General features: G+C 43.4%; 2 protein-coding genes across 5 annotated transcripts in view; one reads left to right on the forward strand and one right to left on the reverse strand.

Moving 5' to 3' along the window:
- Positions 1-2,055: 2,055 nt before the first annotated feature.
- On the reverse strand, positions 2,056-27,701 carry rell2 (RELT like 2). 4 transcript variants are annotated; one of them, XM_054738875.2, is made up of 7 exons: positions 19,381-20,296; positions 16,910-16,987; positions 10,716-10,922; positions 10,443-10,505; positions 7,787-7,850; positions 3,849-4,025; positions 2,056-3,744 (listed from the first exon to the last, which is right to left on the reverse strand). In XM_054738875.2, exons 3-7 carry the CDS (start codon positions 10,906-10,908, stop codon positions 2,163-2,165), a joined length of 2,079 nt encoding a protein of 692 aa, XP_054594850.2. In that variant the 5' UTR covers positions 10,909-10,922; positions 16,910-16,987; positions 19,381-20,296; the 3' UTR covers positions 2,056-2,162. The 4 variants fall into 4 exon arrangements, with proteins under 4 accessions (XP_054594850.2, XP_015816829.3, XP_015816907.3 ...); XM_015961343.3 differs by lacking the exons at positions 16,910-16,987; positions 19,381-20,296 and adding an exon at positions 27,323-27,701; XM_015961421.3 differs by lacking the exon at positions 16,910-16,987.
- The window catches only part of trappc11 (trafficking protein particle complex subunit 11), a 35,667-nt gene continuing 33,614 nt past the window's right edge, over positions 25,858-27,910 (forward strand). The window contains exon 1 of the mRNA XM_054738873.2: positions 25,858-26,147. The gene's annotated coding sequence lies outside the window, so the exon portion shown is untranslated. The remainder of the gene's footprint in view (positions 26,148-27,910) is intronic.

Consider the following 27,910-nt stretch of genomic DNA (forward strand, 5'->3'; position numbering starts at 1 on the left):
GCGTCAGCCAACACAGCCCTACAACATCCAGAGCCTTAAGGAATTCTGGGCGGATCTCATCCATCCCTGAGGCCTTACCACTGAGGAGCTTTTTGACAACCTCATTGACCTCAGCACCAGAGATTGGAGAGCCTAACCCAAAGTCCTTGGACTCTGTTTCCTCACTGGAAGACGTGCCGGTGGGATTGAGGAGGTGTTCGAAGTATTCTGCCCACCAATCCACAACGTCCCGAGTCAAGGTCAGCAGCACACCGTCCCCACTATAAACAGTGTTGGTGGCACACTGCTTTCCCCTTCTAAGGTGCCGGATGGTCTCACTGAACTCCTCCCACGCCTGGGTTTTTGCCTCTATGACCACCCGGGTCGCATTCCGCTTGGCCTGCCGGTACCCATCAGCTGCCTCTGGAGTCCCACAGGCCAAATAGACCCTTTAGGTCTCTCTCTTCAGCTTGACAGCATCCCTAACCGTCGATGTCCACCAGCGGGTTCGGGAATTGCCACCACACAGGCACCGACAACCCTGCGGCTGCCGCTCCGGTTGGTCACCTCGGCAATAGAAGCACGGAACATGGCCCACTCGGACTCAATGTCTCCCGCCTCCTCCGGAACATTTTGGAAGTTCTATCAGAGGTGAGAATTGAAACTTCTTCTGACAAGAGACTTCACCAGACATTCCCAACAGACCCTCATAATGCGTTTGGGACTGCCAGGTCTGACTGGCATCTTCCCCCACCATCGAAGCCAACTCACCACCAGGTAGTGGTCAGTTGACAGCTCCGCCCCTCTCTTCACCCGAGTGTCTAAGACATGTGGCTGCAGATCAGATGAGACGACGACAAAGTCAATCATCGAGCTGCAGCCTAAGGTATCCTGGTGCCAGAAAACAACACTGCACATACGGAAACCTTTATGTCTGAACATGGTGTTCATTATGGACAATCCATGATGGGCACAGAAGTCCAATAAAAAAAACACCACTTGGATTCAGATCAGGGGGGCAGTTCCTCCCCACCACACCTCTGCATGTGTCACTATCGTTGCCCACGTGAGCGTCAAAGTACCCCAGTAGAACGAGGGAGTCACCGGAAGGAGCGCTTTCCAGCAACTCTCCAAAGTCTCCAAAAAGCATGGGTATTCTTAGCTGCAGTTTGGTGCATAAGCACAGACAACAGTCAGCACCCATCTCCCTGCACGTAGGCGGAGGGAGGCTTCCCTCTCATTCACCAGGGTAAACCCCAATGTCCAGGCACCATGATGGGGGGCATCTAGTATGCCCACCCCTGCTCGGCGCCTCTCAGTGGGGGCAACTCCAGTGGTAGAGTGTCCAGTCCCCCTCGAGGAAACTGGTTCCAGAGCCAGAGCCATGTTTTGAGGTGAGTTCGACTATATCTAGCTGAAACCTCTCAACCTCACACACCAACTCAGGCTCCTTCCCCACCAGGGAGGTGACACTTCAGGTACTGAGAGCCAGCTTATGTAGCCGAGGATCAGACCGCCAACGTCCCGCATTCGGCTACAACCCATTACACATTGCACCCGACCCCTTTGGCCCCTCCCACAAGCAGAGAGCCCATTAATGCTAACTTGACATTGTATAGTGCTAATGTCACTGGTTTTTCTAATTTGAGCATTTCCCAGCCTATATTCTATCAGCGACATATGCAGGAAATAGGGGAAGAAGGTTTATGTTGCATGATAAACTCATCTATTTCAAAAGAACAAGTAAAAACTGTTTTCTCAGTCAACACCGAACAAAACAAGCTGGAGCTTGCCACGCCCACCCATCTCCTTGCAGGCTGCTATTAGATGAGAAGCTCCGATATGTAGGAGAGGCTTGCAGTAGAGCCGCTGCTCCTCCAGCATCAACAGATGAGGGGGTTCTGTGCTAATTTTCCCATTTGTGACATCAAAAGTGGCAACCTTTTGAAACAGCATGTTTTAGGCTAATAATTCATAAAACCAAACACTGACAGAAAACGGGTGGATTTTTTCATGTTTGGAATTTTTATAGAGGAAGTAGAGACATGGCTGCATAAAAAAGATGTGAAAGGTGAGTATTGCATAAATATCCGCTTTAATGCATGTCTGTTAATATCTTAAATAAGTTTATTGTATTATATGATGACAATAAAGTTCTTGAATGTTCTACATCCTGTTCCATCTCAAGGGATTGGAGATTCCCCCTCCTGGTCTGGGCTTTTCTGGGAGTGGATCTTCTCTTTGTATGCTCCTCCCACCTGAGTCACTTTGCAATGTCTGATGTCCTCCATTTCCACCAGGTCTTCCTTCTCTTGACCAATACTTGCCCTGACCTCTGCCCCGGTGGTTTCCCTGATCTCATTTTGGGGATCTTCATGTGTTTCTGGTTTTAAATCATTTCCAGAAGTCTCTATCTTCTGTTGCTTCACTAAAGAGGAAAAATCTTCATCTTCTAGCACAGTAACCACTGAGAACTCTATCTTGCTGTCTGGACTGGCCTTAACAATGGCTGTGCTGTTTGTTCTGCCCCCCCTGGGTGAGGTTGAGGACAACGAGTTTGAAGGTGACAGAGGCAAACAAACCAGTCCCTCTTTACTGCTCTGATCAGGAGAGAAATCACCAGAAACAGCTGTCTTTATTCCTGTCTTTCCATTGGTCTTAAGGATCGTATCTCCTTCTAACTTTAGTTCCTTCCCAGACTCTGATCTTGTATCGGCAATCCCTGTGGTTGTAGACATTACGGGTATAACATGTTCTAACTCTAACCTAGGCAAAGAGGGACTAGTGGGATCCAAGTTTTGCTCCACTGGGGTTTTTGCTGACTCTGATGACAAATTTCTTAAGCCATTTTTGGGGCTTTCTGACTCATTCAGAGATGAGATTTGACCTTTTAGAGAAGATATTGATAATAAGGACTCATGAGGGGATGAACCTAAAGTTATCACAGAAACACCAGATCCAATAGAAGCCTCTTGATCTGGGCTTGAACAATGGTCGGAGGACTTTTGTGCAACCAAAGGGTCTTTATTTGTATGAAGCTGAGACTGGCCGGTAGATTTACTTGCACCAAATCCCGAACTGGTTGCTGCCATCAGGGAAATGGGTGTTGAGGTTTGTACTGGCCCAGTAAGGTCTGCCTCTTCAGTCTTTAACATCTCATCAACATTTAATCTCCTGTCAGATAGACCAGGAAGGGAAGTAGGGATAGGGGCTACACCTCCACAACTGGAGGTCTGGACCATATCATTAGATCCAGGTTGAGGGCCTTCCTGGAGACTAGAGCTGGAGTCACAGGACTGTTTGTTACTCTGGACTGAGGGAGAGTAAACAGAAGTTGATGTTTTATCCACACATTGAGCTGTGGTGGGCTCAGATTTAGGTTTGGATCCAGGTTTTGTACAGTGCTCAAAACCAGTTCCAGTGTTTTCTTCCTTCAAAGGTTCTTCAAGCACCAGAGGTGGTTGTTGAAAGGCAAGCTTTACCCCGCCAGCATCCTTCACTTTCCCGATTCTGGGTTTTAAACCCAGAGGGTCACTACCCCTCCTCAACCCAAACATGGTCACATTGTTCTTCTGTTTTCCCGTACTTGCAGCTATTCCGTTAGCACCGTCAGGAGGCAGCTGTTCTTCCTTGAACATATTTTTCAGGATATACCCGCCGTCCTTCCGCTCCTCACTATCCTGGGACAGGTTCAGCTGATCCCCTGAAATGGCCAGTGGATTAGGACCTCCATGGAGCTTTTTATCCGTGTGTGTCACTCGAAACCTGTGGAAATACAAACAGTGAATAGGAGTGAATGAGTGAATATGAAGGGAACCTTTCCCTTCCACTGGGACGTTTTTCAAAATATCAAAACTCTGCAGTGCTACCTTCCAACAGAGAAAACAGTCTGCTCCCCGGGTCGTTGCTTGAAGCGGGGTGTTCGGCTTTGTCTGCGGCCCTTCTTAGACTGAACCTGGGCACACAGGAGGCACGAGTTGTGGTCTGATCCTGAATGAACTGTGTGGAGATGGGGAGGAACACCACCAATGGACTCTTTACGCAACCTGGACATAAACATCAAAGAGAATTTCAGATCAGATTTTAATGGAACCCATTTCTGTTGAACCTGCAGAAGAAGAGGATCAGTGATGTCCTGTTCTCACCAATCCACAATTCTACAGTAATTTATTTAGTGGATAAACTTTATTGTATTTAATCATTAGTCTTTTTCTCAGTAGAGAAAAAGGAGGCATTGGCTTGAGGACAGTGTCTGGATGCTGGCAGTAGCCTGTGATAATCCACCAGGCTAGGGTCAGGGGGCTTGCAGTGAGTTCTGTGGTGTGGCAGCCCTAACCCTAACCCTAACCCATGTGACTGAAAACACAGAGTCCCTCTCCCCATCCCCCAGCCAATCCAAGGAGAAGAAATCCTTTTCCTCCAGCTCCTCCCTGCAGAGGAGGGTGACCAGATCCTCACTATAGAACTCCTTCAGGCATGATTTGTGCAGAACTGGAGGAGGCATGACCTCTAAACGTCCAAATATTGACAGTTCTCCAAGAAATACTACTGGAGCCAACCAATCTCCTTTGCGAGATTCAACTGTGGAAAAATGGCTGGATCCAAAGCGTGAATGGTTCATATATGGTGGTGTTGAGGGAGGATCTCAATGCTGACGAGAACATGATCAAATTAAAGAGTGTATTTTTAATGGTATGATGAACAAAAAATTATGTAATGAATCAAAAGGGTCAATTTTCACCATCGAATTGACACAGTAACCTTTCATGCACGCCAGAGCTGCAAAGTCAAGGTTACGCCAGCTGGAGGATCCAGACGCACAAATCAACCTTTTGCTCACTTATTGTTCTTCAACGCAGGCATAAATAAACTGCCAAGGTCTCCCGCAAAAGCCCTTATCTCTCTGCTAAAAGACAGACTGTTGGATTCCTCACTCTGAATAAAGGTGAATCCACATGAATCCTACAAGGCTTTACAACTTATAAGTTAAATAATCATATGTGATGAATGAACAAGATGTTTAAATCAAATGTTTGAATAAACTGTGCTTAAATCAATGAATTTGAAATGAATATTGTTCCTACAATGATCCATTTATATCACAAATCAGTATGTGTTTGATTTAACAAGTTAATCATCGTTTACGCTCATACACATTACAATAAGAAACATATTAAGGTAAAAAACACTTTTGTATCTGAAGGAAGGCGTGACTTTCTAAGGAATGTTTTGGTAAAGCCTTCCAGACACGGCACATTCTGATTTGCCAGAATGGCCGGAAATCATAACAAGGTAGTTTAATAAAACAGAAATTACTTCCCGAGTAATTCAGTTTCTAGCAGAGTTCCGAACCAGCCAATTCGGAACAAGCATCCTTGAGACATCTCTTTTGACATACAGTCAAAATCTGTTTGCACGCTGCCAGCAGACACAGCCAGACGGCTCCCTATGAGCCACATCCACTGTGGACGCAAACAAGCATTTCAGCTACTGTTGTGACCTGGAGATATCTCAAGACTGGACGGGTCGTATCGGAGTTTAATCTACTGGCTCCCGGTGCCGTGAGGTCCACCCGACTTCTGACAGTCCAGATCTGACACTCAGTTGAAAGATATTGGCTGCTTTGTAACGTATAATCATACAAATTGGGTCTAAAATCCATGGGAGCGGGTCTAAGGGTGTTTCAAAATGTCAAGGCGCCTGTCCTTGAGGGGCGATGTCTTGCGAGCCAGGTGCCTTGCTTATGTGGACACTGTCATTCCTTGGTCAAAGAAAATGGTTAAATGGAACACACTTACATGACATGACCACGGCTTCCACGGCGATCACGTAACGTCACGTGACACGGGAGACAACATTATATTTTATACGTATTAGTTTCAATATAAATATATAACGAGTCTTTTACTTTTAAAATTGTGTGTATATTTATTAAATTAAATATACAAGTGAGTTATGACCTGCTAGCCACCGAAGCTGCAACTACTAGGCAACTAACCAACCATAGAAAACTTCTTTGGATCTAAAAAAAAACATTTTAGATTAGTTGACTTACTTGTAATCTTGAAATTTGCCCCCAAAGTAGCTGCCGGCTTCTGATCCGCCATCCTTTTGAAAATACTGCGGTGTATTTTTGACTAAAGCTAGGCTACAAGACACCTCCCGTGTATCCTTGCTCAGCTAGCTAAACGGCTAACAAACGGAGAACACACGCCTCGGTAGAACATGAACATTGGAACACGTCTTGGCGGTTCCTGATGACATATCTCCTAGGCAACCGGGGTGGGACCAAGACATCAAGGCGAGGATCCTTGGCATTGAGAAACACTGTAACCCCCAAATTCCACTACCTCCGCTCCGGTCCGCCCCCGCCTTCCGCAGCCGCTCGCTTCCGAACTCAATTTTTACTGGTACCCGCTCTACAACGGCTCCGCTCCGGTGCGGAGACCTGAGGGGGGCAAACAAGCATGCGCGGGACTTTTGAGATCTTGCGATACAGTCCGAACAATAAACGCGGAAGTTAGATCCAAACACCCGTTGTGTGGGAGAAGCATCGGCATGAACTGTTTAATCTGCCCATCATGTGTGTTGAGACATCAGCAGTGTGTGGATCAACAAAGTGTGACTACTTTGATAGTAGAAACTGTATTTATGGCTTAATTTTGTGCATTTAAACTTCAGCCGCCATTGATAGTTGTTAAAAGTTGTTAAACCTGTGCATATGAAACAAAAAACGCCTTTTGTTTATCGATTTATTGTGAAAAACGGAAAGTGTGCTTGCTCCTTTTCCTGTTGGGCCGTTGTGATTTCTGTCCATTGACTGCGGAGGTGCTCCGGCGTCCGGCGAAAATAGGATCGATTCTATTTTTGCCGGACGCCGGAACAGAGGGCGGCGCACGGCGCCGCACTGCCGGAGCACGGCCGCAGTAGTGGAATTGCTCTGATTGACTACAATGGGACCGATTTTGCTCCGGCGTTCGTGTCGGAGCGGAGCGCAGCGGAGCGGAGGTTGTGGAATTTGGGGGTAAGTCTCTGGGCGATGCCATATTGGACGCCATGTTTCCTCCTACAGGAGCCCATGAGGACAAAACACATTCATAAACGTTTTGTTTTACACTTGCCAGTGCTAAAAGGGAGTCTGATGTGCTTGGCATTTTGCTGGAGGTTGCGATCGCGGGGATATTTGACACTAACACCCATCCTTTGGTATGGTCTTACTCAAAAACAAAAATATTGATGCAGTGATTTAGGTATGTACTGCCCCCAATTGCCAGGGAAAATACACACTGGTCACTTATATCACCAAAAATGCTGCAGCTGCTGCAACCGCTAATGCATGACCTTGTTGCTGCCAACCACTGATGTATATTACAGAAGAAAAAGAAAATGAGGACATAACATTTGGCATCACATGCCTCGTCCAATCATATTCACTAAGGTTAAATAAACTTTTCAGCTAGCGTGTCACGGAGCAGGCTTGTCCACCAGTATGTCACCATGGTGAATGTGCAGCGCTGCAGGTTAGCCTTGTTCATGGAACCAAATTTGAAGAAACTGAGCTGGGATTGTCAGAGTGCGCCTGGCTTATGGGATTAGCTCGCTTCGTGGAACAGACTTCTGGAATACCACCCATCAAAATGATTACAATTTTTATTATTATGATAATACCCCGGTTAGATTTTATACTGGCTTAAAGCTGAATGCTCTTTTCTTGTCACATGTTGTGTAAAATATTACTTTGAAATCCTTTTTTGTATACAGTATAAATAGACCATAGGCATTGCTGAATGGTGAATGTTGTGCCTACCTGGGGTCGTGGCGGACACAGACATTGTGGTTTCCCAGCATCTCATTGAAGGCTTCCATATTGGCTGAAGGAGACAAGAAGAATCCCAGTCAGAAATCTACTGACGGAGAAACTTATTTTCTGGAGAATTATATAAACAAAACAGGTTAGTACTTAAACCCTAGCAACACCCAGACTGACCAATGACAGACGAATCTGGTGAATTACTGAAACTGCTCTGCCTTTGATTTCCTCTGAGGTCTTTGATCCAGATGGAGAGATTGGTCCTGTCACATCATAACTCTTGATGTCATCCCTTTAGTGGACCAGGACCTTCCACTGAGCCTGCAGTTCAGGATCTTCATCCATAAAACTGGGATCTTTCTCTCCCATAGAGGTGCCGAAGAACGGCTTAAGCTTTAGATTTTTAAAGATGTAATAATTACTGTAAGCTACTTTAGCTCGGCCTCTAAATTCACCGGGGGCAGCTGCAGCTCAGAGGGGGAGAGCGGTTCCACCCCAGGCCCCAGTGAGTCACATGGCTTTGGCCAAAAAAGTGAACCATGAAAAGTGCCACCATTAATAATTAATGGCTGTTTTAATTCTAATTGGTTTATTATAAAACCTGACAGTTAAAGCAGAATCCTCCAGCTACGTCTGGGAGGGATCATCTCTCATGTTTTACTCTATAGTAGGGCTGCAACAAACGATTATTTGGATAATCGATGAATCGGATGGGGTCTCGACACGATTAATCGATTAATCGGATTACATTGGGACATTTTTAAAAACTGCTAGGGAAACGTTATTTCTCTCCTTCCTTCACTTTATTAAACACAACATTATTAGAAAACAGTTCAATAGCAGAAAAACAACATGCCATCACCTAAATTGTCTTATAAGGTGTATAGACAGAGACCCTAAGCTACACCTATCTGTGACCTAAAATGCTTGGTCCAAGTTAAACAGCTTAAAGAGCAAGTCAACCCCTACCAGAGTCTAACTCCACTCTCACTTCATGTTTGAAAAATGCAACACATGCTGTTGCCTGGCAGACCGAGGGGGCAGAGCCGCTAACAAATACACACACACACTCAGGCTCATGACAGCATTGTGACATCATAATGTACCAGTTTACATCATAGCATACTTCTTAGCCAATAGTGGTGGCAGATTTAAAAAAAAATACAGTGCAGAGTTTTTACCTGACAACGGCACAACACTGCCAGTTTTAGGCAGAATATTTAAATTTTAACTAAGATGCACTGAAGTGCCAAATTATTGACGACACGTGTCTGCAGCACGATTAGACACTCGTTTATTTAGTTTATCAGCAAAAAAAAGTTTATTTGGGGGTGACTTGCTCTTTAAGGGCAATTCTCATCTGTTTTGTTTGATCTCATCTGTAGACATTTATTATAATTGGGGATGTCAAACAACTAATTTTTAAATGTAATTAAACATTGGCTGTGAATTAATCAAAATTAATCACTATTTCCAAAAATGACTGAAAAATACCAAATAAAACAAAAATAAATGAATGCCATCCTCCTTGTGATGATGCACTGGGCAACTGCCATAAAGTCACATCAAGAGATGCTGCTGATCATTCCAATGATCCCAAATAGACTCACATTAGCCCACATGAAAGCAACTGAACCCAAAAATATATTAACCAGTATATAACTGCACTCACACACAACACGCCTGCAGCAACAGTTAGGACTCCTCCCTCCCTTTTAAAAGCGTTTTCGCTTCTGAGGACATTGTGGTTGTAAAACCACATGCTAGTAGTCTGGCCCCGGTGTGATCAACCAGTTTCTGCGGGAATGTGACGGCGGAACCGGTTCGCAGCAGCAGGGGTAAGGAGTGAGCACCACCTCACCCCTACCACGTGGACCTCAAGGGATAAACCAACAATCCTGCTCAATGGTCAACTTTCCTGGCGGGGTCACCCATGAAGACAGTGGGAGGGTTAATCTAAGTAACGTTTATGAGTCAATAATCTGAAACAACTAGAATCCCACCAAGTACATATTTAGGTCTCAGGATGTAAAGGTAGAAACCATTAAATCGCCCTAGCACAACAATTTAAATCAAGTTTCATCCTATACATTTCTGGATTTTGTAAGGACAGTTCACTCACATAACATGTATTTTGCCTCAAGGTGGTGCATGAGTCATAATTAAACCAATGATATTGTATGACCCAATGAAAAAGGGGTCCAAATCTGTAAATGCAGCTTAAATCCACCATGTTACCATCTCACCAGATACGCTGCCAGTTTTCCTGTCTCCAAACTACATTTACACCAGGATCAGAGTTTGCTTACAACATTTTCTCCATTTTCACCATTGTTTTCTTTAGAAATCACAAAGAGAAGACTGCTCTCACACACATCAGACCCCAATTTGTTCATAAACAAGCTTTACAAATGAGGCCAGCAGTTGTCGTCTTTAATTGTTTGAACAGGATAGAGGCCAGAGGCTGCTTAGCCTCCTGCTTTAATCCGCATTGTTATTTATGCTTGAGACACTAAATCATTACAGCAGCTGGATCCTGCAAGAGGAATGCTAAACACAGTATTTACTTTTAGCCCAATGAGGAAATGTTAGTCTGCCCCAAATGTCTCTGTGTTAGAGCCCAAAGCTTGGAGACATATTCCCACATTGTTACCTTCATTTTCAATGATACATTTGAGAATCTGCTCCACCGTGTCCTGGTTCTCATCATTTTCATCTGAAGAAACAAAAACAGGAAACAAACAAATAAAAGCAACTCGCACCTCCATGAAAGAAATTAAATACAAACACCAGAAGTTTTAAACGTGGCCGATAAAAGACTGGATGCCAGTGTAGGGAGGCCAGCACTGGACTGTCCCCTTTCCTGGCTCCAGTGAGAAACCTGGCCTTGTCTATACTTTTAAAATTACAGTTTTTCTCTGCTCACCATCTTCATTTTCTCCAAGATTCTCCTCCGCATCATCTCCAATGTCTCCAGTTCTGCAGCGGTAGCCCTTTTTCTTTAGTAGGTGGCAGATGAGGAAGCCCAGGAGTCCAGTCAAGAAGAAAAGGAAGACCACCAGAAAGATCATGTAGGATGGGGGTGCATCCCCTTCTCCAGAAGCTTTTAATTCTGTCATAATGTGGCCCTAACCTGGGAGCAAGACAGAGATTCTATTAGATAATAATGACATCCTTCACCCTTTTTCGTTTGAGCTATTAAAGCACATCTGTCAGATACCCGCAGAGCATTTTTATGAGGCCCGCAAGACAAATATCAAAAATATATTAAAACTGACCAGCTGGCCGATTTTACCGCAAAGACTACAACTCCCATGATGCTTTGCAGCGTTAGCTGAGCCACAGCGCCCCCTCCTTTGTGTTTTTTCCAGCGTCTGCTGCCGGTGTCGGTACAGGATCTGCTCGGGTGCAAGATCGGCTCGGGGTCCTTCGACTGCCGATGACGTCAAAGTACAGAAACCCACTCGGACAAAATACACTACACATCTATACTGTTGGAAAGAATTTAGCAGTTTCGTTATTAAAATAATGTTTCTTAAGACGTAAGTTTGTGTTTATAATAGTATTTGTAAAATAAAACACTTTATTGTATTCATAATGTTGAACTCCTCTTTGAGCACATCCCTTGAAGAATCATAGGTATTAGCAACACCTGTGAAATTGTATTTGCAGGAAAGAAGTGTGTCCCGTTTATTGAAGTATTTTGTGTTTAGAGTTTTTGACGTCTTGTCCATGTGTAGTTCAGGTACGCTCATACTGTAGCTGCTAGCCAAAACTCTGGAGTTAAAAGTTTTCTGGCTTTACTAAAATACCTGTCTGTACTTATTTGATTGATGGTAGTTTTACTTTCTATTAGACTCCAAATGTAATCATTTGGCACGTTTCTAATTCATAATTTGTAAGAATGTAATCGGTGATATTAGCATTAGCATTCCTATGGGTGTTTCCATGTATATTAGCATTGCGCTAACCACTCGCTGCCAAATAGCAGCTTTTGCGATTAGAAAATCTCCTTTTGTCACATCGTAATTTAATTGCACATGCAGTTAATCGTTCAGCCCTAATATACATGCAGCTCTATGCTACAAATGTATTTTCAAAGAGGTAATGATGGATTTCTTTGTAAAAGTTGTCAATCTTTCCAACAGAAAAATTTACCTGGACTAACATAACGTGATTACGTAATTGCGTAAGGTTCATGTTCAGCCTATCAACTACTTTGACATCATCGGCAGCCGACGGACGCCGAGCCGATCTTGCACCCGGGCAGATCTTGTACAGACACCGGTGTGTGCAGCTCGCTGTCTCGGACAAACTAAACACTCCTCTCACTCAGCACAGAGTTCACTCAGCTATTTTCCGACGTTGACGCCCAGAAACAGAGATTTTAACCGCTCAGTAATGTGTTCACGACTGAAAGAAAAAGTTTTCCAACTAACTTCCAGACAGTGCTGATATAACTCCAGCGAGCAGCGACAGGCACAAATCAGCATGACTCTGTGGCTGCTGTAGTTTTTATTTTTCCTCTGGTGAGCATCACAGTAAATCAGTGGAGCAAACTGAGCTTTAAATATGTTGGTTTTCTGCTCTTTTTCTGCTCCAAAACATGAAAGTTAACAGGTGAGATGTTGCATTTTCGTTTAAGATAAAATTATATTTTTATTTTGTTGTTGGCCCGTGAGAAAAGATTTAACCTACAGTAAACAGGAAGTGGAAAGGCTGCAGATAGATGAATAGAATAGAAAATCCCTTTATTGTTCCTCAGTGGGGAAAGCTAGATGTCACAGCAGCGATGACACGTATTACAGGAGAAAAAAAGGAGAATAAAAAGGAGAAAAATGAATAAACAAGAAAACATAAATCCTGAATAGATTTTAAAAATTCTGATTATACCACAAGTAATGAATACCACTGATGTGTTTTATTTAAAACTGACTTGCTCGTGTGTAATTTGGTTATTCCACATTCTGTGTTAATGCAGAAATAAGTTTGTTTCCAAATTAAAAGGTTCAAAATTGCATATATGTTGATATGTTGATGTGCAAATTTGCCGTCACTTTTTCAAAAAATATTACATTTGGCCTGCGACTTCGTCCCAGATTTTCATTTCAGCCCCGTGTGAGTTTGAGTTTGACTCCCCTGTATTAAAGCATCGTAGCATTAGGAAACGTCAGCTGTATGTATGCCTCAATTTATGGCTAAGAATAAAAGGAGGTCATGGTTTAAAACTTTATGGTTCATGAGAAAAAAGCTAAAAATAAGACCTTTCATTCATTTCTGAATGTGTTTTCTTTAAAGGGACTATATCATCCAAAGTCAACTTTCTGTATCTTACTTATTGTTCTTTCCTCATCAAAAACACCCTCAAAGCATTTTTTGGTTTCATGCATGCATCCTGTCAGCTGCTGAAGCTCTTCAGCTGTGCTAAGCTGTTGAAAACAGCTGGGTGGAACAGGTTTGCATCATCTTGCGCTGCCCTGTGAGTTGCAAGCAACTCTCGGCAGGTGTGAAGAAGTGATATGTTTCCTATCTAGTCTAGCCTAGAATGATGCCGTGGCATCAATATGATCTAACACTGACTGGTGAAGTAGCAAATAATGAACAAGCAGGGCTGACAGCTCTTGCTAAAATCTAGGAGTGATTATTTTTGAAGAAAAGTCTATTTTTAGCCATTTGAGGTTAAATTGGTTAATGCAAAGGCCCAGTGTGCTGTGATATGTGGAATAAATCTTATACATATAAATATATATATATATGTAAATACCTGTCACAACCTCTTTAACCATCAAAGATGGTCGTCAAAACCTTTTTGCACCTACAAAGCTGAGACAGCAAACCGTTCCTGCAGAACAAAGCTGATATTATTATTAGACTCCTTAAGAGTCCTCCAGGCGCACGGTTCCATCCAGCTGTTGTGACCCGAGACATCTCTGGACTGAAGAGTCGGTACCACGGTATTCTACAGCCCTCCGGTGCCAGCGGTCAGCCGACCCCTGTGACTTTCGGATCCACCAAGAGGGTCTCTCCAAAACGGGTGACGTAGACATGACAGATTGTGTCTGATGTGTTTATGAAAGATAACAACTTCATAGTTTAGTGCAAACCAAATTCTTTTTCATCCGCAGACGCCGCTTTCCGAGATTCAGAAGTTCTGACCTACATCACATTGACACATAGCCTTCATCACATTTAGCTCCATCCAATCACAGAAAATGCTTAGTTCACTTATCGTTATAATTGTAATAAAATAATTTTTTACTTTTATAAACCTGACTCTTTTCTGAATCAAAACGAAGTGTGTATAATTACTTAATAAAGCAAAAATCCTAGAATCTTCTGATTAAGCCCTATAATCTTCTAATATTTACAATAAAGATCAAGGAAGGTAATATTTTATATCTATATAGAATATCAAATCTTCCTGGTCGTAAGTACAAATAAATAATCCATTTGCCACCCCTACACTGGGGACCCCCTGTATTTTACCACTCCCTCCTGCAGTCTTCCCCTGTTAAAATGTAAAATGATTCTGTAAATTTGTGTATCAATAGATAAAATATCTGCCTCTGCTACCTGCAGTAAATGTAGGGAAGACTGACTCGTTTTCCAATTTCCAAATAATAAGAGGTGCATTCATCTGTATCTCCTTTGATCCGCATTAGTGATATTTTCAGCACCAGAACAGTGAAGCGAAGAAACAGATTCCTGAGTTTATGTTAGTAATTTTATTTATTAGATGCATCTGACCTGTTCTATTTTTCTCTGAAATGAGATCAAATCAGTGCTTCTATGGGTTGTCTCCCCTCTGCACTAGAAAGTGTTACTTTATTATAATGTTCACTGTAATGCATCTTGATGCTCTTAACAAATAAATTAAATCAAAGATATTGGTCAATAATACTAAATATGTATATTTGTGTTTCAGTCATTTTTGTACTGGCTTAAAAATACTTCATTAAGTCTACTAAGCAGGGGTGTAGAACGTTTTTAATAGGGCCAGCCCAGTAATGACCTTGGACCAAAATAAAGGGGGCAGAAAGTCAAATAAAGGGGGGCAGAAGGAGATGTTTTTCCCAGACGCCAAGAAAAATTAAATGCCACCCCCCAAGAATGGCTCTGCAGAAAACCACAACAGCTAAAAACACCTGAATGTTGACAGACAACATCTATGGAAACTCAGACAATGAAAGTTGTACATATAGATAAATCAATACAAGTGTAACCGGGTCACCTTAGTTCCCGGAAGTTATTCTGGTTATACCTGTCATGCCGCTGACAGGGGATCCAGGTGTGTAATCAGAGGGCTGCTATAATTAGGGCAGCTGGGGTCTAGCTGCAAACGCTGAATGCTTCGCTTTGGGTGCGGACGTGCGTGCGGCTAAGTGGTGAGTGACCTGGCTTTGCTTCAGTTTAGTTAACGGTTATATTTTTAATTGGTTCCTCTTTACGAAGGGTGAGCAGGACTGAGGGGTGAACAGCCGGAATTTTCATTGGCAAGCGGTCGGCCGATGAGGTACTGGTTTATAACATTCACAGCATTTTTATGTTTCGTTAGAATAGGACTAACAATGCGTGTTTTGTTCACAGACCTTAGCCTGCTACTGTTTTTTTCCAGTTCCTTTTATTAAATCTTTTCTAGTTATTTTATTAAACCGTTTACCGGTTTTATCTTATTATTAATCGTTTTCTCCAGAGGGGGAAGGAAGTAAACTTGTTTGAGTCGGGTGGTTAGCGTTAAGCACAGTGCTGTCTCTGGGAGGCTAGTTTCTTTTAGCGTATCCGCTGTAGGGGTTTGTCGGGGGTTTTATTCACTTCTGGGTGACGTGTGTATGAGCTTTAGTTAAAGGGAGCACTGAGTGTTTTTCTTTATATTATTGTCTCTTGTCTCGGGTCCCTACAGCGGCTTTGTGCTTTTAAATAATAGTTGGATGGCGTTGCGTGTGTAGTCCCAGGGCCAGCATTGTCGTCGCTCTTCCCTCCCGTGTTTTAGAGTTTGTTAGTCTACTATTTATCCCGACCTGGGTTGTCTTTAAATCTCCTGTGTTGTATCCTATAAATAAAAATTGTTAAGCTTGTGAATAAGCCTCTGCTGTTTTCATCAAGGGTTATTATCACCTACGGTTTTAGGATCTTAAGCATCCAACCCTCTAGGTCACAACTGGCGTTGTTGGCAACTTTTTGAAAAAAGTAGATGTGCTGTGGAGATACTTTAAAACAGCTGGTTTACTGAATAGATCGGGTGTAGGAGTAGTTTTCTGGAATTTTTTTTTTCTTTTTTTCTCTTTCTTCTTTTCCCTCTGTTTTTTTCTCTTCTTTAACTGGAACAGTAGCAGGTTTAGGGTGGAGCCACAAGCCTCACGGAAAGTGGTGTAGAGCTGAGCGACAGGACACGTGGATCAAGGCACAATGGATGCTGAGCTACAGGAGCTACGGAGCAAGCTGCGACGGCTGCAGGAGGAGAATCAACTTCTGCGAGAGACAAATGAGGATAAACAAGACTCACAACCCTCTACATCAGGTGGCACATGTCATGCAGAAAGGGAATCAGCCACAGAACGGATTCTCTACATTCCGAGGGAACGAAAGTGTCCCGTCTTTAGAGGTAATGTTGGGATTGGAGTGACTGATTGGATAGAGGAGGTCCGGGCAAGCCTGAGGGCAAGGTATTTATCTCCTTTGGATCAGGCTTACTTTGTGTATGATCACCTTGAAGGGGAAGCAAAGGAGGAGATTAGATATAGGACCCGGGCTGAAAGAGAAGACCCTGAATGCATTTTGACTATTTTACAGGAACTGTATGGGTGCTCAAAATCTTACGTGACTCTGCAGGAAGATTTCTTTTCTAGAAAGCAAAAGGAGGGGGAATCATTACAGGAGTTTTCACATGCTCTTTTCTGTCTGATGGAGAAAATAACTGTAAATGCACCTGGTGTTGTGTCTGATGCTGCTGTGCTCTTACGAGATCAATTTACTGAACATGTGCTTGAGCCATCTTTACGTAGAGAGTTAAAAAAGCTCGTTCGGGGAAACCCTACTCTTACATTGCTGGACGTAAGGAAAGAGGCTATACAGTGGGAACAAGAGGGTCAGCCAGCTGATGTAAGAAGTAGAAATAACCACCTGACATCTTTTTGTGCTGTGCAGAACTCCCGAAGTAACAGATCTGCCTCAGAGTCGGTCCCAAGGGCCTCAGACGGTCTGTCAGAGATCAAGGAAATGCTGGTAAAACAGCAGGAACAGATTAACCTGTTGTCTCAAAGTCTGTTGCAGCTACAAGGGCCTCTTGGGTCCCAACATCTAAACCGAGCATCCCAGATTATCTGCCGACGTTGCCAGAAGCCTGGTCACATAGCCAGGAACTGTCGCCAAAAAAGGGCTACTGCATCACAGCCTGGTAGAGAGGAGATGGTGGTCTCCCACCAGCAGATGGGAAACTAGCCCCTTCTGCTTTGCAGGGCCTCAGGGCAGAAGGAGGGGGATTTGGTCCAAAGATTCCTAGTGTGACAAGTTCGGTGTCAAAGCTGGTAGGAGAGTGTCCCACGGTTCTGGTGCAAATGGGGGGTGTTCCACTTCAGTGTCTTCTAGATACTGGTTCTATGGTGACCACTGTTACACAGAGTTTTTTTAACCAACATTGTCAAGGGGCCTTGCAGGCATGTTCTTGGTTGGAGCTTCATGCAGCCAGTGGGCTGAGCATCCCTTATGTTGGTTATTTTGAAACTGATCTAGAAGTTTTAGGTAAAGTGGTACCTAGGAGAGGGGTGCTGGTGGTTGAGGATCCCCCGCCCCATTCTTCCCAATTGAAAGTGCCAGGGGTATTGGGCATGAATGTCATCAAGGAGTGTTATGATGAGCTTTTTAAGCAACATGGTGCTGCTCTGTTTGAGCTACCAGGACTCAAGTCAGGCTGCTTCTGCGTGGCGTGTGGCTTTTCTAAAATGTCAGGAGGTTTCAGTACAACAAAGTGACTCCAAGATGGGTCTGGTCCGAGTAGGGGGTCGCAAACCAGTATGTGTGCCGGCTGGCACAGTAAAGCTGGTTCCAGCGACATGCCCGCGAGCCAGGCTTGGCCCTCCATATGGCGTGTTCGTAGAGCCACTTGGAACAAAAGGGGGCATCCCGGGGGGGGCAGTGGTGTCACAAAGTTTGGTAACAGTGGCCAGAGGCAGCACATATATCCCAGTTATGAACGTGAGTGAAAGGGATGTGTGGTTGCGTCCTCGTACGCCAGTAGGGATGTCTGGTCCAGCCCACATTGTCAGTTTACCAGAAGGGGTGAGGGAGGGGGTTGGATCAGTCCAGGCTACTCTCTCTTCCCAGGTCAGCTCAGTGTCCCAACAGTCAGACAAAATGGTAAATGTTGACTTATCATCTATAAGCAGTGGGGATCAGGAAAGGGTAATACATGTTATGCTTGATTACTGCTATTTTTGTTCATGTACATTTACATTTTCTATTCAGAAATTTCTGAAAACAAAAATCAAATGCTTTTGTTATTACAGTTATAACATACTGTTTTGGTTTAAAACCCCAATTATGAACCACACACCAGCTTTAAAAGTTAATAGTCCAATAAAACCAGAGTTATACTTAAAATAATTAAATCTCAGACTATCAGAAAGATTGTGATCTCGACCACTGTTTTGATACAGGAATCTTTAATCAACTGTTGTTGTACTTGTTCACATGTAGCCCCTTTACTATGGTATGTGTGATGGGAACACCCCTCCCAGGGTGGAGGTCTGCACTCTGACTGCTTCCTAGTTTTTATTAGTTAGTTATATTTCTTGAGTGTGTTTAATTTTAATACGGTACCATGTTTTGCTTGCAATTTGTGACAATTCATGGTGTGTTTATAGCTCATCAATTGCAGTTTGTCAAAATAGGGGGGCCCAGAACATTATCTTGCATAGGGCCCCTACATTGCTAGAAACGGCCCTGGTCTGAATACTTTCCGTACCACTGTATTTAGGACGGCCTGCCAGGCTACTGGGCATCAGGGGTCCAAGGAAACAGGCCTGCTCTCATTGGCTGCAATCACACCCCTCACTCTGCTTCACATAAATAATTCCATGTCAGATCAGGGATTAGTCAGAATGATGTGTTGGGATTTACGTAAACCTGATACGAAGTGGTCCATTTCATTTATTAAGCACATAGAGCTTTCCTAACAAACCTGGCTCACTGTTACTCATTCAGCGCACAATGGAGTGAAAATAGAAATTGTTTAGTCGGAGAGTTTTACTTCTGTGGCACGAATCCCAGAGAATTAATAACTGATTTTATTTGAAGTTGGTCCTCTTTCCGTTTTTGAAAAACACACTTTTTTTCCGCAAATGAAACCGTAGCATGGACAGTAAGAATGACAAAAGCTTCACACCCACACATTTGAACTGCTACTGAAGCTTAAATGAAAGTTTTTTTTCGACAGAATCAGATTTTTTACATGACTGTAAACTGTATTTACCTATTTACTGATTTCCAAAGTGGTTTAGCATCTTCACTCATTTGCTTATATCATATATGCCAAAAAATCTACATAGGCTCCATAATAGACTTCTTTTAAAAATAAAAAAATATGTTTTCCTTACCAGTCTGCTGCCTGTCGGAGAAATCCTCATGTGAACATGAGCAGTAAAACACAATCAGATTCACTGGAGGCCAAACACACAACTGTGTGGGATGGATAAGAAGCCAAAAGCAGACCTAACAGTGTTCTCCATCAGAGGAATGAAATATTCATCACCAAATACTTTCCTTAACTCAACCGCCTGTCTCCTCAGACCATAGCTCAAGGATGAAGTGATGAAAAATAACAACAAAAAAATTCTGGAAAATGTGTCATTCTCCACCAATCTTAATATATTTAACAGACTATAAAACCAAGCTGACACAGGCATCAGCACCTGTGGCTCTGGTAGTTATCCAACAGTAGAATATGTGGAAATATAATAGCAATTACTCTGAAATGAAAGTAAACATGTACATGGTAATAATATGTAATAATACATCATGTCCTCAAGCCTCTTTATCTGCATTCAAAGACACACGCACACGCACACACACACACACACACACACACACACACACACACACACACACACACACACACACACACACACACACACACACAGCCTCTTATCTGTACCAGTCCCTCAGACATATTCTGGGGTGTGACTGAACAGTGATAACACACTATCAGCACCCACCACTCAACATCTGCCAAACAGGTCACATGTGGTGTTTTATGTGTTTTTTCTCAGCACTAATTAGCACTGAGCTACAGAATATTAAGACGTACAATATGACAAAGGGAAGATATAATCACTATGTCATGGTCTGTGTCTCTATATTGTGTCTTCTGGTTGTAGGTCCTCATATTATCCCTTCAGGTACGGTGTTTCATTTAGTCATCCTCAGCCTCCTCTAGTCTGTAGCTCCAGCCTTGTCCCCAGCTCAGTGTGTGTGTGTGTGTGTGTGTGTGTGTGTGTGTGTGTGTGTGTGTGTGTGTGTGTGTGTGTGTGTGTGTGTGTGTGTGTGTGTGTGTGTGTGTGTGTACGTGTCCTGCCCATTTAGTGTTCGTGTGTGTGTATGAGTGTATATGTGTGTGTATTATGTCCTCCTCCAGATAGTTTGTGTGAGCCTTTCCCTCAGTCTTTAGGTTTAAATATTGTATTTTAGGGTTATCTGCCATTCTCTATTCTGTTCCCCCATTTAGATTATTATCGTCACCTGCCTTCCCTCCAGCAGCTCGCTCCGCACACCTGCTGCCTGTTTTCCTGATTGCCTCTCCCAGTCTATTTAAGCCCTGTCTTGTCTTTGTCTTGTGTCGGTCCATTAATGTTTGTTTGTAATCCTGTCAGTCTCGTTCTCCCTTTTGGATTATTAGAGTTTTTTGGTCCTCTTGTGTTCTCTAGAGTTTGTGGATTTTGGCGCCCTGCCTTGGATTTATTTATTTTTTTGTTTTTGCTCACCTTATAAATAAAGGATTTTTATTTATTCAACCATCTGCCTTGTGTCATCCTGGGTTTCTGCATTTTGGGTCCAACCATCCCCTCAGCGTGACACACTGCCTTCACTGAAACTTCACTTTTGAAGTTTATTGGTAGAAGACTCATGGATTAAAAATTGATTATTCACATTAACATTAATTTCTCTGTTGAGCTGCGTTTCCATGTCAAAATGTTTTGCAATCAGTTTCCTCCACAGAATGTTGCTAATAACTGACGTAGATTGCCTGCCAGTGTTTTCAAAGAAATTCTACAAATCATTTATAATAAATTCTAGCCATGCCAGTGCTTTGTTATGGGAAGCAAAGCCCCCCCCCCCCCCCCAATAACCCAATAAATAAATAAATAAATAAAAACACACCCTGAGAATTGTAACTGAGCCAATCAGCGCCGAGCAGCATATGTTACACAACACTATGCTGAGATGCACTGCGACTCTTTCCTCTGTTCTAAATGGCCTGGACGCGTCTTTAAAACCAGAAGAAGAAGAAGCGCTAAAAGCCTTTCTTCTGAAGAAAGACGCCATCTTTGACTACAGCTAAAAAACTACATCATCGCACGATACAGTCGTCATTTCTGCCTTTTCTTCTGATTGGTTATTTTTTAGCTGGCTAGTCCCGCCCCTCATGGTGTTCTCTGCGGCCCAATAACAATACTCGCACTGCACCCTACAGTCTTCTGTGAAGTACACTTGGACAAAGTGCACAGTAAGTATTCAAGCGCGTAGTACACAAGTGTGCAAATTATTGCCAAATCGGGACAGGGAGCCTTGCGTCATCGACTGCATTGAGACACGCTGCTGGCTAGAGAACCCCTTAAAACTTCCCCCAGAGGAGCTGGCCCAAGTGAAAGGGAAGTCTTCCCTGCTTAGGCCACTGCCTCCGTGATCCGTCCCTGGATAAGTGGCCGAAAATGGATGGATGGATGGCTCTTGAGCCTTTTCTCCTGCAGCAATGGATTGTGATGCGGATCAAGGGTGCAAAAGCGGCGTGATCAACTTCCACACTTGAGATTCGGGACGCCCTACGCACTCGCACCCCTGGCCTGGATCACGCAGCTGAAGGGCACAAGTGTTGGGGTTGGGTCTACGTATCCAGACTCAATCTCTCTGTAGAATAGACAGAGGGCGTGTCTGGCAGGCTAAATAATTCCCCATGTGCACAGCTTGCCATCAGCCCAGAACCTAAAAACATCTTCACTTTTTAGTAAAATGCACTTTTGCCCCTTATTTTGCTCAAATTTATTTAAACGATATAGGATCTGCAACAATAATACCAACAGTATTTAAACCCTGAATGTATTAATAACATGCATTAATATTTTTTCTGGTAGTAATTGGCCACCGGTGCTATAGCGTAGCTCATTTATAACTGTTCTGCTACGAATATTGATATAATATTTATGTACATGGATAAAACATTTTTGTACACATTTTTCTTTATTTCTTTTTGTATGTTTTCAACTTATTGCGTTTTTTACGTGACAAAAAGGAATCCAGTTTGGATCTGAATAATTTGATCTGGCTTAAAATGACTATTTCCTTCTTATATAATTTATTACACACACACTGTCTGTCCCCCGCTGCATCGCCGTGTCTGAGGGAGGGACAGAGAGGCTGATTCTCCGCCTTTCTGCAACCCCAGAAAAGGAAATTATCATAATAAAACGATGCTGACGTGAAAACGCAACCTATCTTTCAAAACCCGTAAGAATTCTCTTCACAGCGAGACCGTGGGGGAACTACGATAAACCAGTGAGCATGTCAAATGTGTCAGAGTGTTAACGTGAGAAAAACATTCAGGTGGACCAGAAAAATGCCCACTTCTCACCTTAGATTAGTTCTTGCATTAACGTGATATATTTTAGTGTTTTGATGGTTTGATGTCATTTCCTGTTGAGTGTGTAAATGTTAAAGGGTTAAACTGTTGAGTCATCACCTGAGCATGATAGAACAAGTCAAGTCAGGACAGGACAGGTCAGGTCAGGTCAAGACAGATCAGAACAGGTCAGGTCAGCACAGGACAAGACAAGACGGGAGAGGTCCACACAGGTCAGGTCAGGGCAAGTCACGACATAACAGGTCGGGACAGCAAACAAGTCAGGACAGGACTGCTCAGGTCAGGACAGATCAGATCTTTTTTTTTTTTTTTTTTTGGGATCAGATCAGGAAAGGAAAGGAAAGATCAGGACAGAACAAGACAGGACAGGATAGGACAGATCAGAACAGGTCAGGACAGGACAGGACAGGTCAGATCAGGACAGAACAAGACAGAAGGTCAGGACATAACGGTCAGGACAGGATAGGACAGATCAGAACAAGTCAGAAAAGGACAGGGCAGGACAGGTCAGATCAGGACATAAAGGTCAGGATGGGACAGGTCAGATCAGGACAGAACAAGACAGGACAAGGTCAGGACATAACAGGTCAGGACAGGATAGGACAGATCAGAACAAGTCAGAAAAGGATAGGACGGGACAGGACAAGTCAGGACAAAACAGGACAGGACAGAAAAGGACAGGACAGATCAGAACAAGTCAGGTCAGGAGAGGACGGTCGGATCAGGACAGAACAAGACGGACGAGTCAGGACAGGACAGGTCAGGACAGGATAAGTCAGGTCAGGTCAGGTCAGGGCAGAACACGACAGGACAAGTCAGCACAGGTCAGGACAGATTCAATTTTTTCTATTCTATTCAATTCAATTTTATTTATATAGCGCCAAATCACGACAAGAGTCGTCTCAAGGCACTTCACATAATAAACATTCCAATTCAGGTCAGTTCATTAAGCCAATCAGAAATTTTTTTCCTATATAAGGAACCCAGCAAATTGCATCAAGTCATTGACTGGTGTTAGTGAATATACAGCAATCCTCATACTAAGCAAGCATAAAGCGACAGTGGAGAGGAAAACTCCCTTTTAACAGGAAGAAACCTCCAGAGAATCCTGGCTCAGTATAAGCAGCCATCCTCCACGACTCACTGGGGATCAAGAAGACAGAGTAGACACACACACACACACACACACACACACACACACACACACACACACACACACACACACACACACACACACACACACACACACACACACACACACACACACACACACACACACACACACACACACACACACACACACACACACACACACACACACAGATCAGGACATAACAGGTCAGGTGTAACGGAATGAAATGACTGTTTTTTCCCTCCTCTGCACAAGACTAGTCTGCATGAGATATGGGCTGTGTCTCAATTCAGGGTCTGCATCCTTCGAAGGACCCAGCCCACCCAGCCGACGTGGGCTGCGTCTTCCGTCGGCCGGGTAGACCGGATGTTAACGGCTGTGAATTTGGACAGGCCTAGCCTTCATGAACTCCCTCGGCGAACGTTCCATCGCCTAGCAACCGTGGAACCGCTGGGCAGAAGGGAGAAGGAACTTTAAACGATGGAGCTTGACGTTTTATTTAGCTTTGTAACCCCCAGAAACCCAAATTTAGAAAACAACTGCAAAATCTTTTTTTAACCTTTCACATGTTGTTCTAGGAGACCAGATAAACGGGCCTATTTACACATTTTAACAGCCAATAGTGTTGCAGAACTGAACAATAGGACCTATTAGCAATGTAAATGTGGTTTTAAAAAGAAAAAAAAATGGGGAAGGTTTATTCTTGTAGACTTAAATCTGATGTTGTAATATTACAACCGTGGGTCTTTGGGGGTTAATCATTTCCTTGACTGTTGGAGAGCTAATTCAGAGAAAATACTTTAGACAAGCTGAGCCTGAGCAAAGATGTGATAATAGTTTTTAATACTTTCTAAGGGTCTTGATTTGACCAAAACCAATTTATCACCTTTTAAGACTTTTCAAGACCCAGCGGATACCCTCTAGTAAACAATTCTCATTTGTAAACAAAAATAAAATTCAAGAGTTTAATGCAGAACTGATTTTATTTAGATATTTCTTTTATATGTACATGTTTAATCTTCCTTAACCATTTTTTTCTAGCAAAGTAAAAAGCTGTCAAAGTTCTTCCTTCTCTCCTGTGCCCTCTGCAGCCTCATGTCCTCCCAGATCAGCTCCAGGAGCTGGTCATCGCTGGCACCTTCCCCTGGATGCCCATTTTCTCCAGAATAGTCTTAACAAACGTGTAAGAAAAAACAGATAGAGAAAAGAGGACAACGGGTTATTCCTTTCATGTTTTCGCAGAAAAAAATAAACTCAAACGAGTTATTTAAAATATGAGATGTTATTGTACCTCCATGCCACAGCCGCCGAATACTTTGCTCCGGTGATCATGTGGTCCATCTCCGCCCTAAGCTTAATAAATTCCCTGGTTTTCTCTTTTGTTCCTAAAATACAAACTTCTATTAAAATCAGGGGGAAACGTAGCGGGAGAAGTACGACACCAAGCGGCCGAACATACGAGCCGAGACCGCAATACAAGCACTTTTACTGTAACATTTCTAACTAAAATAACGTTCATGTATCACAAAAAGTCCTTAACCTAACAGTTTTCAAGTTTATACTGACATTTATGTGCGCAATCCTCTCCGACAGCTCCCGCTTCACTGTCCGCCATTGTTTTTAAGTTTTTCTGCCGGCCGGCCCGCAAGGCATCTTGGGAAATGCTACCTATTGAAGGATACACCCGACCCATCCTTCATTCAGGCGAAAAGAAGGCCGCATTCGTCGACCGCATTTGAAGGAGTCTTCGAATTGGGCAGGGGCGGCTTTAGGCCCGGCTACTTGGGCTCAAGCCCCAAGTGTTAGTCAATAAATAAGATGTGACCGATCTGTGAAATCAAAATATTAATTACTTAATTATAATCCTATAGAATATGACGGTACTATGAATTTAAATGTTCCAACAGGACTCATTTCACGTAGCGTTAATAGACATAACACATTCCTTTCACTGAGCCAATCAGAATCTGACAGATCTGACGGAGGCGTGGTTTTGGTGGTGTTTGGTAATGTTTCATTCGACAATAAACCAAAACATCCGAAGTATAAAACTATGCCACGTCATCTCTCACGCCAGTTCAAAGCGTTCCAGAGAAAGTGACGGAGTGGCCAATCCTGATCTATACTCTTCAACCAAAAGAACCACGACAAGCTGAAAAATGCGTTGCTGTTCCAACTGGGGCAACAGTTCCTTTCAGAATAAAAGCTCAACCATCAAGACCCAGGCTTGGGTCTCACCAGACGCCAACAAATTGTCGCTACCCAGAAGTAACTCACAGACTGGACTGGTCGGCACCGCTGCTTTTCCTACCGGCTCGGTTCCAGAGAAAGGCAAGCTCGACCTCGACATTCCTGATCTAAAGAGGACTTCCTGAAGGGTAGGTAGACCGGCATGATGGTGTCTCATGTGTTTATGAACCTCCTAACCAAAGCTTAATGCTAAGACATCACCTTCAGTTCCCATCAGAACAAATCGCTGGTTCTGATTTAACGTCACACGTCATCCATTCACCGTCTCATCCACTTTAGTTACACCATACATTTAGTTTTAACGTCAGTCTAGTTTAATTTCTAATAAAATTCTTAACATTTAAACTTGACTCTCTCTCTTCTGTTGTCTCTGAGTGAATACAAAGCTGTTATCTAATCCCTGCAATAAAAAGTTCCGATCTTCTGGTTTAAATAACTCACAGATCCGTAAGGTGGATTTCATATTGCCTATGGAATCCTACGCCTTATGGCCTTTTAAATAACATGTAATCTAAATCATTACACAGGACAGGACAAGTCAAGACATAACAGGTCAGGACTGGACAGATCAGATCAGGACAAGTCAAGACATAACAGGTCAGGACTGGACAGATCAGATCAGGACAAGTCAAGACATAACAGGTCAGGACTGGACAGATCAGGACAGGACAGAAAGATGAATCTTCTCAGATTTTTGTGATTTGGTGTAGAAATCAAATCTTGTCCAGAACATGAGTAAATAACAAATTCTACAGTTATTATCTTTAATTATGCTGAGACATGAGACAGCATTGATGTGTTTCTGGTCCCAGTTTAGTCAAGGTCCCAAACTGGACAGTATGGTTCTGGTCCTGGTTTTGTGTGCCTCTGACAGTCTGATCATGGGCCATCAGCATGAGAACAATCTGCCTGACTTCCTGTGGGAAACCAGTGAACTTTGATGGGATAAGGGGTAGCTTCAGCGCTGCAGCATGACGCACGGATGCAGCCTCGTGTGTGTGTGTGTGTGTGCGCGCGCGCGCGCGTTACCAACCCGGGTCCTTCCCTACATGAGTCTGCCGGATGCTGAATGACCGAACCGAGCCGAACCGACCAGTTGGGTCAACAAGTCTGTGATCTGACATCGGATCCAGAACAATTGGATCACATCAATGCAAAAACGCAAAACGCGACTTTTCTAAACGGAGTTTGGCTCGGCTCAAATACTGCATCATCACCCCGCCCGCTGGAAACTCCCAGAACCGAGCAGATGATAAACATCACCCCCAGTGGAGGTGAAAGCCCCGGCTTTTTCAGCACTTACCCCGGTTAGAAGACCGACGCTGTCCCCCGCTTCATGGCTGCAGCATGTCCTCGGTCCTCTGGACGGAACAGAGGTCAGCCTGCAGAGGACAGGAAGCTGGGAGGATCTGGAGGTGAGCTCGGGCTCCTCACGATGCAGATGAAACGTCTGAGGATCCGGAGTGATCCGGTCAGCCTACAGAGCTGCAGGGATGTTCAAAACAGCTGACCCAGCAGCACACACCCGAACCAGCACCAGCTCCTCAGTGGGACTTCCAGGACACATCCTTGGAATAAAGTCCCCTCAATATTAAAATAACGTCCAGGGAAGCAGCAGCACCCGTTACTGTCCCTTGGAGTTCCCCACAGATGTTCCCTTTTGTCCCCTTGGTCCTTATACACAGGTTTGTCTGAATTTTCAGACCTTTTAACCATATTATGGAAGCCCATTCCCGCCACTCAGATAAAAAAATATATATATTATCTCATAATTATGACTTAGCTAGCTCATTATAATGAGATACTTTCTCATAATTATCACTTAACTATCTCATAATTATGATGTAGTATCTCATAATTATGACTTAGTAACTCATAATTATGAGATAGC

This window comes from Nothobranchius furzeri, chromosome 1, assembly GCF_043380555.1.
Source record: "Nothobranchius furzeri strain GRZ-AD chromosome 1, NfurGRZ-RIMD1, whole genome shotgun sequence".
NCBI lineage: Eukaryota > Metazoa > Chordata > Actinopteri > Cyprinodontiformes > Nothobranchiidae > Nothobranchius > Nothobranchius furzeri.